The sequence below is a fragment of the Triturus cristatus genome, chromosome 6 (genome assembly GCF_964204655.1).
Source record: "Triturus cristatus chromosome 6, aTriCri1.1, whole genome shotgun sequence".
NCBI classification, from domain to species: domain Eukaryota; kingdom Metazoa; phylum Chordata; class Amphibia; order Caudata; family Salamandridae; genus Triturus; species Triturus cristatus.
The window spans coordinates 1683720775-1683733761 of record NC_140589.1 but is presented as its reverse complement, the minus strand read 5'-3'; the positions used below and the strand labels follow the sequence as shown (position 1 = coordinate 1683733761).

The window sequence follows — 12987 nt, the reverse complement described above, 5'->3', positions numbered from 1 at the left end:
CAGAACAAATCAAAACATTCACCCCCAGTCAAGAGATCTGGGTTAAATCAATCATTCTTTTGCTCACCATGCCACCCCAGTTCAGACCTGGCCATATATCAGTCTTGACCCTGTGCCTCATGGGAACAGTTCAGCCCGAACTGCCAAGCCATGTCTTCCCTGGACCGGAAACGAGCATCCTAGGACCGGTTTCGGGGTTTCACCCCTCTTCAGCCAGGATAGTTTGATTCCAGTGGCACAGTGAGCCCAGGACCCACGTCTGGGCATACCTGGCGACATAGGGCGAGAAAGCAAAAGACACACAATTGATGGACGATGGATTAAACCCAGATCTATGACTGGGGGTGAATGTTTTGCCAATGTGCAACATTCAGTCCATCTTGTGTGGTTTGCTTTTCGCCCTATGTGGGAAGGGTATGCCCAGACATGGGTCCCGTGCTCACTACGCCACGAGTCGAGCTATCCTGGCTGAAGAGGGGTGAAACCCCGAAACCAGTCCTAGGATGCTTCATTCCAGTCCAGGGAAGACATGGCTTGGCAGTTCAGGCTGGGCTGTTCCCATGAGGCACAGGGTCAAGACTGATTTGCATATGACCATGTCTGAACAGGGGTGGCATGGTGAGCAAAATAACGATGGATTAAACCCAGATCTCTTGACTGGGGGTGAATGTTTTGCCAATGTGCAACATTCCGTCCATCTTGTGTTTTCCAATTGGGTAACCAGCATCTTCAACTGGCACTTTTTTTTCAATTTTTTTGGTTTTCTTTTTCCTCGTGCCATGCCTTTTTTTAATCACTCTCCCTTTCCACATTAACTGGTCATGTTCTCGTACTCTTCCCCCCCCCCCCCCCCCCCCCCACAATGTCATCATCCTGAAAACCTAGGACCTATTTAGGAACGGGACAAATGGAGGATTATTTTTTTTCTTCAGGGGTGGAGGTACTTCGATGTCTGTCCCCAGCACATACATAAGCTCGTCACTAGTTATGTAAAGATGCATCAATCTTGAAGCTGTTTCAATCCAATCTTTGACTTCTCCAAGTTAGCTCCATCTTCTTTATACTTGTTCTGCTCTTCCCCACATGACATGACAACATTCTCCCCCTAAATTCCAAGTTCCTTATTGCATTGTTGTTCTATCAACTCTACAGAGACCCATCATAAATGAAACCGTGTAGGATATTTTGCTCACTGCTGAAAAGCAATTTAAGCCCATGAACTCTAAATCCAAAGACCTGGAAGACTGCCTCTTCTAAACATCTTTCAAATACGGAGGATCTTTCATGACCCGGATTGCCATATTTTATTTAGGACTTAAGTGTCAAACATTTTTGTTTGTGGAGCTTGCACAACTTTGTGTTCTGGTTAGGCCTGGGTGGTAAATTTCGTTCCGTTCGCGGAATTTGCGATATTTTGACATTTTCGCGTTCCACTGAGCGCGAAAATGTCAACTTTCGCAACCTGCCGCGAAACAGTTTTTCTTGTTCGCGCTTTTAAAATGCATTCGCGACTTACCGGGTCCCTGCGTTCGCTGACTAGTTGTCCTATCCGTTCACGCGCGCCACAAGATGTTGGATTGTTGGTAGCCGGTCGCGCTATCCCGCAAGAGTTTGCGATCGCGAACAGGAAATAAGCATCGCGAGCAAGATGGCCGCACCCATTAGCGACCGCATGGGCAAGTTGGACATATATTTTCCCGCGAGCGCACAAACACATCGCGAACGGGCAGGAAAACCAATTTCCGCATCTTCGCGAATGATTCGCATGCTTGTGGAGATTTTGTGCTATTTCACCATAATTTGCGATAGTCCATTTCGCAAATTCCGCCCACCCTTGGTTCTGGTTGCGCTTGGTGTGGTAAACTGTACAAGGCAATACTTTTCATGGGTGTGATGTAGCATTTATTTTGGTTGTTGGCCTGTTGGTTGGAGACTTCTAATGCTGGGCTTCTGGGGTTTGCTTTGTGTAACATTGTAGTTTTAGCTGCAGCACCGATGCGAGTCTTTGAACAATCTGTTGGTGTTTTTCAGCTTTACCTCTAACGGTCCCACCTTTTTGTGAAGAAATTTGGGAAGTAATTAATTTAACTTGGGGCAAAACTTCAGAACACTGTGCAGTGCTATACGCTTCCTGCTCTTACATGTCAGCTTGGGTTTGCTCTAATCTGTATGTTTGGTTATTGTAACACTTCATAAAACAATTGTAAACTAACTTGATATGCTATACAGGTTAAATCAATGGCACCAAGTATAAGTAAGCTTTCTTTCAGTCTTTTAGGCAAATTAATTTCTTCCAATCTCGTTTTTAGGTATGGTGATCTGGTGCAGTTCAGAGATAAGTAAGATGGCAATGTTCAAAGGCCATCTTCCAATCACTAAGGCAAATGATTTTGTTTTTGTACATAACCAAACCTTTAACATTGGCTTCACTCTAACACATGTTGATATTGCCGCAATATGCCTTTGGGAACACATTAGGCAGGCATGCCAGTGGACTCCTGCCTCTTGCCTGGGGCACACATGAAGGTGCCTGCCCTTTTTCATTTGATAAAGGTCTTTTAAGACTTGAGTAATTTACCTGTTCTAAAGCTGGCAAATGAGTTCCTTATCTAGAAAGCAACCCCCTTTTTTTTTGCTTTGTCATAAAATATTTTCTTAGTGGCAAACTTGCCTGGGGAGGATGGCTGCTCCAGAACTTTACGTGTTGTCCATTGTAAGATTGCTTTTGGTTTGCCTTGTAGAAGTTTCATGGTCTAATCCATTTCTTCCATACTGATGGACTATACCTAGTTAAAGGAATTGACTCGACACTCCTAGGGCCTTATTACAGGGGCAAGGATGTGCGCCTGCTTTGGGCGTCCCGGGGTACTTTGTTCGATTCTCAAGGCTTTTCCTCATTTGCTTGGTGTGGTCGCAAGCAAATGGGGCAATCCCTTTGCCTCTGCACTCGCTCTGTATTATAGACATGGGTGCAGAGGCAAAAAAGCTGTTGGGAGGTGCAGCCCTCTGGAGGGGGTCCTAGAACGCCCCAGGCATCCCCTTGCAGGCAAGTGCAGACACTCGCTGTATCTGCCTGCAAGGGGGATCTCTAATCCCTCTTTAAAGTGCAGGTGGATTGTCACCTGCACAGAGAACGCAGAACAGCTTTTAAACAGCTGCTCCGTATGTCTCTTGAATATGCTGCCCTGGGGCAGCACAATTTCACGACTATTCTGAGGGCAGCACATTCTACATGATAGGTCACACTTTCCCTGTTTGCACATGGTGCACCTGATTAAAGGTGCGCTATGGAGCAAACAGTGCAAGTGTGCTAAATCTGTACTGCGTCCCCTGGTCCAGTCTGGACAGCCCCAGAGATGAAGTTAGCTGGGACGCAACATGTAGGGTGTCTGATGGAATAGAGGTCAGGCGCACAAGACCGGTCATACTGGCCAAAGTTTTAACTTCTGACTTAGACCTCGATTACAAAGACCGCCAGTGGGCAAATGTTAAAGACTGAACCCAGCAACGGTACTGTGAAGTCTGATCAATCCGAGTTCCTGCTGATGTGCTTGGTTTTGCTCCCACGAGCTAGAAACTGATCATCTTGCTGCTGGGGTACAATTACTGACTTGTCCAAAATTAAACCTTGGAAAAGGGCATTTGGTCACTTTTCTGGTTTGCGAAATACTTCAGCATAGGTATGATGAATGCTGTAGCTGGGCATTTGTTGTGAGGTCCTGCTGAACTAGTTTTCAGGGTGGCAAAAATCTCCAACTGGCACAATCCTGTGTTCTTGCCCTCCATGGGCAAGCCTTTGTTCCTTGTTCTGATCATCCGTAGGTGGGAAATTATTACATTCCACGTTCTCTAACTGTTGGGAAGCCTTTGTGCTCACTTGTGCATACCAACAGTCCTCATGCAGGATTGGGCACCTTCTCTTTCCAGATGGGGATCTGACATTGTCCTCTCCTCTAGTGAGGTGGGCTGTCTTGTAGTCAGTCCTATTTTTTGTTTTTCCAGAGCAGAAAGTGATCAGCCAGTTGACCCTTGGAGAGCTGTTTCAGTCACCTAGAGTGCAAGCAGGAATCCAGGGTCATTGTTCTTTTTTTTTTTTTTTTTTTTTTTTCTTTTTTTTTTTGATGTATTTATTCTTTGTATTACCTCAATTCGACATTTAAATATTGTATTGCGGTCTGGTAATTTTTTTTAAATTGATTGTGATGTGAAAGGTGGGAGTTTGAGGTGGCTACAGGGTAGGGACACAGGCTCACAACTCAACAGGCGCACAGCGGTAACACATCCTTGTCCAGCCTAATCACTTTTTATGAAAAGTATTTTGTTTCTACCATTTACCAACACAAAGGAAAGATACAACATTCACAAACAAACCATCCTCCTGAGGTCTGGGCTATAGTTTCCTTGGCGGTTCCATGTCCCACTTCCATCTCACTCTAGCGATAGTGGTTATTCTCCATTCACTATCGGCAATACCCGGGTATGCCCCACCGGTAGTCTCTAGTCCATTCTGACTCTGTTCTAAAGTAAAGTTTTTCAGTGCTGATGTGCTATCTAACCAGCTAGTTCTCCTAGAGTCTATTGGCCCGAATTCAACACAGCAGCCTCACACTGGTTCTCTGGTCAGTGAACACTTCTGGCTAGTTCACAGTGGGCCTTCCATGGCATCCGGGAGGGTGGTGGGTTGGTGGGGTGGAAGGTGTCTCCGACTTTGTCCTGATTGATGCAGTAGTGGGTTCCTCATAACAAGTCCTTTTGACAGGATACCCCCACGGGACCGCTCTTCCCTCCAATTCTCCTCTTACTCAAAGGGCACACTGATCTTGGCAGGTTGAGGTGCTCCAGAGAAGGTGGTCTTTGATTCCTTGGGTGAGGTCCACCCTACTTTTTCACTATGTAGGCCTGGAGCTCCCAAAAAGAAACTCCTAGTCTGCTGTGTATGGTTACACACAGGCTCCCGTACACCCAGCACATGCATTTATCCTGCACTGTGCTGCCATAACCCTGTACAGTACACTCCCCGGGCGCACATACACCTAGTACAGATACACCACTACAGCACTTTGTAGCACTCCACATTAAACCAATGTAGGGCAAAGGGGTGAGTTGTGCACATAGCTGTGGAACTTTAGAATGAGAGCCTGTTAGCCTCACTCAAGTGACACAGGTTATAAAGGATCTGTTCCCTCCTACTGATCTCTACATGGAATGCTGTAACCACCTCGCTGATGTCTTTGCCTCCTGTTGAAGGCAATACTCCTTCACTATTAGGATAGCAATTTGGGCTCCCCTCTCGGTCCAACAAGACTGAAATCCATGGGACAGGATGCACACGCATGATCAGTGCTTGCTTATGACAACAAAAATCTGCATTCGGGTGCCAGACATCTGTACGGTTGGGCACTCTGCAAGAGAGCACATCTATTATAACTTTTTCATCCCAACACAAAGTACTGTGTTGGGATGAAAAAGTCCTCTGCATGGTAATGGACGTGCACCCCTTTTTAGATTTGTTTTCTTCAATGGGCGGTCATTGACATCCAAAACCTTGTGTAGAATATTCACATTCTAAAATGGCTAAATCTTGTATCTGTGACCAGCCAGCTGGAACTATTGACCTGCCTTAACGTTTTCTGATCTGAAATGGATGACTGACAGAAAATGCTCCCCCCTTAATCTGATTGGCTTTTATTTTTTAATTTTGGACCAGGGATGGTCCTTGAACCCAGTTCAGCTGACCATTTGTGAATTTACTGTCCGACATGACTTAAGTTTGACATAGCTCAACTTGAGGCCTTCTCAACTTCTAGCGCTAATTTCTCAAACCACTGAATTGGTTTACCCCAAAGTACTTCTTGGGTATAGCTCTGATTTTATGCCAAGCTCGATTTAAGCCAGTTCTACAGGTTTCTTTTGGAGAATCTTGTGCAAATTCAAATGAGACCTGTCACTTTTGCCACACTGTTTTCCCCCATCACTTGAAAGATCTGCGCTTAACTTGTCAAGCCTAACCCGAATGAGCTTGTGGTTGGAGTTTGTGCAGATACGTCAAACAGCTGCTTAGTTGAGCAAAATAAGCCTTTCCAATGAAAAGTTGTACCAGACTATAACTAGAGGCACCATTGTTGCATCTAAAACATACATAAATATAAACTGTGGTAATCCGTTGGAGAGAGCCAGTATTGGGGAAATAGTGTTTACAATTGGTGTTTGTTCCATCTTTCGACCAAACCGCATTGGTTCCTCACAAGCCAGCTAAAGTGGAAAGCCAGACCAATTTGAGTGGATTTGTCTGTATATGTTAAGTTTACCTTGCCTTGATGTTTGTTTAACATGAGGAAATATGTACGGAAGTGCACCTCCAATGTTTGCATAAGGTTTGTGTAAACATGGGATAAGTGTATGGCACATGAGTACAGACCCCACGCCAGTCAGTTATTTTACCACTGCCCATGGCGGTGCAAATAAGGGTATTTTTATCCCTCTGAGCAATCGCTTGGCATCAAGTCTTTTCAGCCGGAGTCCGATTAATCTGCTTCTAGATATTATAATGGCAGTGAAACATGTTTACTCTCTTTAAACAGTGACCATGTGACATTTTCGGCTTTTAGCATTTGCGAGCTCTCACCTCAGACTACAGTGCAGAGGTGACCATTGAGCTCTATACAATGAGGACACATGTTCACACCTAGCACTCTTTTCTCAGTTGATGCAAAGGGTGATAGGACATCAGTCACTAGTAACCCTACGTTAAACTGTGGCTGCATGTGCAGGCAAGTGTTGAGAGTGGAACCACCTACCTGCCACCAAGTTGATTACATTTGTTTCTACGTACTTCAATAGAACACACATGAGCCTGGTACCCAGTTTGGCTACTACTGCATCCTTATGTTGCTCCATTGAGGTGTTCCCTTACCACTTTTTTTGTGCTATTTTTGATTATTTTTTTTTCGTTATTGGCATGTCTGCGGTTGTATGCACCCTGACGTCAAATTTCTTGGTGGCCAGGAGATGTTTTGTGCATTTGTACTCCGGCCGGACTGGATTGGTAAATTGTAATGTTTCGTTTTTAGGACACTTACACTTTGTTGTATGATGGAATGGGCAGAGTTTTTTAAATAGCTCCCTCATGTTTTGTGCCCACTTTGTCCCCGTATTGGTGGCTTTTCCTATGAGTAGTTCGTGAACTACTGGTAGCGCTTCAAGAGTTTGTAAACGTGAAAGGAGAAGCAACCAGCCCAAAGTCTGGCTTTGAGTGCCCTAGGCACCCTGGCTAGTGTCTCTGTAGATGATCTGAGAGCACGACCGGGGACGTATGGCTGAATCGAGGAGCGAAGATATTTAGGATCTTGCTGGTGAAGAATGCGACGACAGCAGCACATGGCTTGGAGCTTGATTATTTTAGTCACCGGGAGCCAGTGAAGTCCATTTAAAGGCTACCAACTCTAAGATCTTCTAGGAAGATAGAGTACTAGCCGAGCTGCAGCGTTTTGTACTCTGAAGCAAGTTTAGGCTACCTTTAGTAGCCCCCAGATACAGGATCTAGCTGGGAATTAATGAGGGCATGAACAGTGGTTTTATGTGACTTTGTCAACTTGGGTATAAGTTTCCTAACATACCAATGCATTTGCCTGTGGGCTTCTGATCTGATCCTCAAAAGTAAGTTTGGAGACATACTCCAGGGTTGTTTTTTTTAATGTTTGGGACCGCAGGGATGGGGGGGGGGGGTTTCAGGCCACCAGCCTGAGGTCCAGATCGAGGGAATTCAGTCTCAGTTCTGTTTTTTGGTGTTCAATTTCAGACAGCTGCCAGACTGGATCTGAATTAATTTGCTGAGGTACCTTCAGATTCAGAGTGTGAGAATTAGTTGGCTGTCGTTGGCACACAACACCAATTGAACTTTGTCTATCAATTTCAGCTAGTGGGTGAATGTAAATATTGAACCAGGTCTGGCTCAAAATAAAGCCTTGTGGGACTCCTTGAGGCAAAGTAAAAATGCCAGATGCAGGGTTTTGATTGACCTGGTAGGTCTGATGCTTGAGAGAGGATTTTAACCATTTGACCGCCATGCCACCAACCCTTCACTCCCCTAGCCTTTGAATTCGAGTCCATGGGAAACTGTCGAAGTCTGCGCTCATGTCCAACAGTATGAGAGCAGAGGTCTGACCTTCGTCAGCGTTCTGTCTGAGGGTTTTCCCAGAAAAGAGTAGGGCGGACTCTCTGACAAATTTTTAACACTTCGTTTTGACTAACTGTAAGCATTTTGTTTTTAGGAACAAATGAGTTCTGAACACTACGACGAGAAGTCTGATATCTGGTCCCTTGGAGTTGTGGTGTATGAGTTATGTGCACTGGCGTAAGTATGGGCTGCTGAAGCAGTCCTTTGGTAATTTAATTTGGGTCAACTTTTATAAGTGCCAAATTTAAAATTGAAATAGAATTCTAGGGTATATGCGTACTTCATCTGTTTATAGCAAACCCCTGTACTGCTATGCACTACTATAGATGGAAGGTTTTATTGTGTTCAATTTAGCAAACTTCTGTATAGTCTGTTAGGTCAGGGGCAAGTCTAGTGGAAAAGCTGTAACCAAACTGCATGATCGTTACTTCGTTCTGGATGCTATAAACGGAGTAGAATTTGTCTTAGCGTGCAGCTAGATGAGGCCTCTTTCTATACTGCGTTGGCCCTGCCTCTGAAGGGACAGTCCAACCTGAACTGTATGCACACATGACCTACTTTAAACACATTTTGGGCTTCTTCATGGGAGTGGTGTAGTTTGAGTCCCTGTGGAACTGAGAACCGGACTCTCGTCTGGTCGGCACTTACAAGCAGGGATTCACTTTATGCACTTTAACGACTGACGTTGTAGGCTGCATTTCATTTTAAGTTGGCACTGGCCTTATGTCAGGACCCTGCAAGGATAGTGAGTGTTACACAAGCAACAGCAAAAAATGAGTGTTGGGTACAATTTGCGTAAAGCAACTGTTCAATTCTTTAGGCATCAGTCATCGTAAGTCTTCCGCTGCTTTGAGTGTCTGCGGTTTAAACTTGTAGCTCTTGTCTTGTGAAGAGCTACCTGATTTCAGGAGTAAAGTATTTTCAGGTCTCGAGCCTCAGCTGATCCCGTCCCACTCGGGGTGACCAATGCAAAAACAGTTGATGGACAAAATGCAGAACAATGCCATACACCCCAGTACAGAGATCTGGGCCTAAATCCATCATTTTTTTGCTCACCATGCCATTCCAGTTTGAACCCAGCCAAAGGAAAATAGTTTTGACCCTGTGCCTCATGGGGAAGGGTATGCCCAGACGTGGGTCCCGTGCTCTCCATGCCACTGGAATCCAGCTATCCTAGCTGAAGAGGGGTGAAACCCCGAAACCGGTCCTAGGATGCTTGTTCCAGTCCAGGGAGGACCTGACTTGGAGTTCAGGCTGGACTGTACCCATGAGGCACAGGGTCAAGACTGATTTGCATATGGCCGGGTTCAAACTGGAACAGCATGGTGAGCAACAAAACGATGGATTTAGGCCCAGATCTCTGTACTGGGGTGACTGTATGACATTGATGAAAAACAGTTGGGCAGAACCATCACATGGCAGCACCCTTCCCACCCCTTTGTCTTCCCAGATGAGGTTGATACGGTAACCATACTAGAGTACAGTTTCTCCTTCCCTCTTGGGATTAATTTGCTGCAACTGACAAATGCTGCCCTTTCAATGTATAGACTCCTAAGCACTCCCAGGTGCCCCACATGAATCCTTCTAGCACAGACAATTCACTATGCAAACGTGGGTAAAAAAAACTATTGTGTACTGTTGTGCTAAAACTACCCATATTACAGTGTATACTTGCCATTGAAGCTTAAAGGCCTGAATTGTATAACCTGCAGGAGAACAAAGTTGGTAATACAAAGTTAAGAACCCCCCCCCCATCAGAGTTAAACCCTCATTCTATCTTCCAAACCATCTACCTCTGTAAAATCAAGGAAAGCACTAGCTCAATGAACTCTCCCCATAATTGAGGCCCAAAAAACACTTTGTAAAGTCACCCCCAAAGTTCAAGGCAAATCCTCTGTCTATAGTCTTCTGTATCCCGCCCAATCACAAAGTATCACTGGCACCTGTGGGGTCTTCCTCTGAACTTTTTTCTTGGTTACCAATTAGTTGCGGGAGCACACTGTCCCTCTCTGCTGCACGCCTGCTTCCAAGGTTGCCTTTTCGTTTTCTTTTTGAGGACTGTGCCACTCTGAGAACCACTATTTCAGCTTAACAGCTGCACATAGTCGAATTCCACAACTTCCAGGCCCATGTGCTTAAAACTGTGCACCCCCCTCCAGCACCCTATCCTTTTCATCCCATTCAAATCGAAAGTGGTATCCCCAGCAGTGAGAATCTTCTGTTGTAGAAACTATATGCAGTGGTAAAGAGCAGTGTTTTTCTTAGTGTTGACTTTGCTAGATCATAGATTATCTCTAGATAATTCCTCTTGTTTGAGTTGACAGACCAGACCTTTGGAACACTGAAGGCAATCTGCAACCAATACTGAGATGGCTACTCAGTGATTTGTTGCTACTAAGACCTAGCACAGAATAGAAAGGGGTTAGCCATAAGAATGCCAGACTTTTCTAAAATAAAAAAACTTCCTCCACAAAACACCCTACCAGCTGCTTCCATTTTACAGCAAGGATCACCCCCAAAGTAGGTTAAATGTAACCATGCTCAATATGAAGGGGAATGGACAATGGCTTGCAGGCTCACCAGACTTGGCTGAGATGTATTTGCCTCCAGTCAGCAGGTCCATGGTGTGTGCCTCTGCGCAATGTGGGAAGAGGCACCCAATCCACATTGTATGAAATCTTCTTCAGAGCATATTTTAATCCTGTTCAGCAAGACTCCAACCATAGGGTTGTTAATGTAAAGCTCATCACATGATATGGAAGCTGTGCTGAACCTTTGACTGCCATATATTTTTTTTAATATGCCTCTGCACAGGATGTCATCTTTCACAAGATGTGCTCCATTCATGTAATGATTAACTAGTAGAGCACAGGCTATACTGTTGGAGGGGCTACATCCATGTTATATACTTGCCTATTGACTGACGTTTGCCCTTACATACTGGACTATAGGGGTACCTTACAGTTGGTGACTTTGTTTCTGGACCCAAGTATTTCACCTGTACCGCTGGGCTGAATTAGTCCAACAGCTTGTCTCCTAAATAAAAAAAAAAATCTGCAGATCCAGAACTGGAATTAACATTGAGTCTGATCGGGATACTGGTTCCCTGCTACGTTTCATTCCACCCCTCTGGACCTGATGGCCTGCATGGATGTCTGGGACCTATCCTATAACTGTGTGGGCTGGCTGAGTAGAAGTCTTCTGCCTGCTAACATATCTGTGGCCTACCTTTCATCCATGTTTTGAGCTCACGGTTTTTAGTAGCCACAGGTCTTGAAAGAGCCTGTCTATCATACCTGCTAAATTAACTACCCTTTTCCAGTTGGTGCAATTCACTCTCGTCTTTGTACCTGCTCTACAAATCCCAGGAAGCTAGGACGGTTTAGAATATCCAACCTTCAGGTTGGCCTTGGCTTTCCATTACAGCAGTGGTTCCCAAACTGTGCCCCGTGGCTCCTTTGGGAGCTTCCCAAACTAGCCAGGGGAGCCACACACCAAGCACTTTAATGCATTTAATATTGAAGGGCTTGTTTGCTTCAGTTAAACTAATGAGCCTTAAACGCATGATGTAGATTTGTAAGTAACGAGGCTAAAGCTGGCAACGTAGTGCTTCATTGATGGCATGTCGAGGGAGATGACGTCCTTTTTTTCTCTGGATTCCCATGTTCCAACACTCTCAAAGTAAGTGGAAGAAACTGATTTCTTTTGTTACTCGTTGATGAGTAGGTTTTTTTCCAAATGCATTTTACGCCAATGCAGGTTATCAGGAAAGTTGTCCTGTCTCTCAAATACACTTGGTGTTAAGTATTGATGTGTACTTGAATTGATGTGTACTTTAACAATAGGTACTTCCAGTACACATTTCTTTCAGTACACACATTTTCAGATAGGCCTGCTCTCTCCATGAGTACAGGAAAGTAAAACATCATATACTGCATAATGCCAACATTTGGAAGCAAGAGGGACGTTAAATTAAAATTTAAAAAAACAGCAATTTATTTGGCTTGCATTGGAGTCAATTTTAGGGACGACTGGTAAAATGAAGCAGTATGTGGTTTAAGTCACCCTGCTGAGACCGGTGTGTTGGCACATATGACATGGGTAGACATGGAAATGCATGCAAATATTCTTCAAGCGGAGAAACACTTTGGCAATGGGGCCTACATGCATAGGGGTGCTATATAGAACTGTAAGTGGGATCAAGTTTGAGAGGGTTCTCTAAAAAAGACATGGGTAAAGAAGTGTAACTAGGAATACTTTACTGTGCGGCCTTAGTCATAGGAAACACCCGGCATATGATTATAATACATTCATCAGCTTCATCCCAATTATTTTCAGGGAGAAAAATGCAACTACTCCCAAGGCAGGGCTTACACCCCCCTCCATCCTCACCCACCCTCCCAAAAGTAACAGTAGGGAGCCACGGCCAATGAGTCAAGGGAGCGGAGTAGAACAGGTTTGGTAATGACTGCATTACAGAATCAAAGGTGGATGTGTTTTACCCCCACCTAGCCAGTAGTTTTATTAGTTTGGATAGCTGAAGTCCTCTTGGAGAGGACAGCTAATGGCTGCAAATGACTTTATACCTGACCCTTCTGTTTCTACCTGCAGAGTAGAGTTGATACACTTGTGAGTACTTGAGCTGACCAGGAATACCAGAGTTGGGCCCAGCTGGTTGGTGGACCTGCACTGCCTGGAACCTAGAAGGCCTTTCAGCCAAGCTGGCCAGTACCACAAGGATGAATAACTGCAGAGTAATCCAGAACAGCACCTGTGGTCACAATGCATTGGCCTCAACGGTCCCAGTAGCG

At 44.9% G+C, this 12987-nt stretch overlaps 1 protein-coding gene across 1 annotated transcript in view; it reads left to right on the top strand.

The window, feature by feature from the left end:
* Window positions 1-12987, top strand: part of LOC146821824 (serine/threonine-protein kinase Nek2-like) — a 95361-nt gene that overhangs the window by 50855 nt on the left and 31519 nt on the right. Inside the window, exon 4 of the mRNA XM_085609384.1 lies at window positions 8271-8353. Within this exon, the coding sequence (XP_085465510.1) occupies window positions 8271-8353 (83 nt within the window). The remainder of the gene's footprint in view (window positions 1-8270; window positions 8354-12987) is intronic.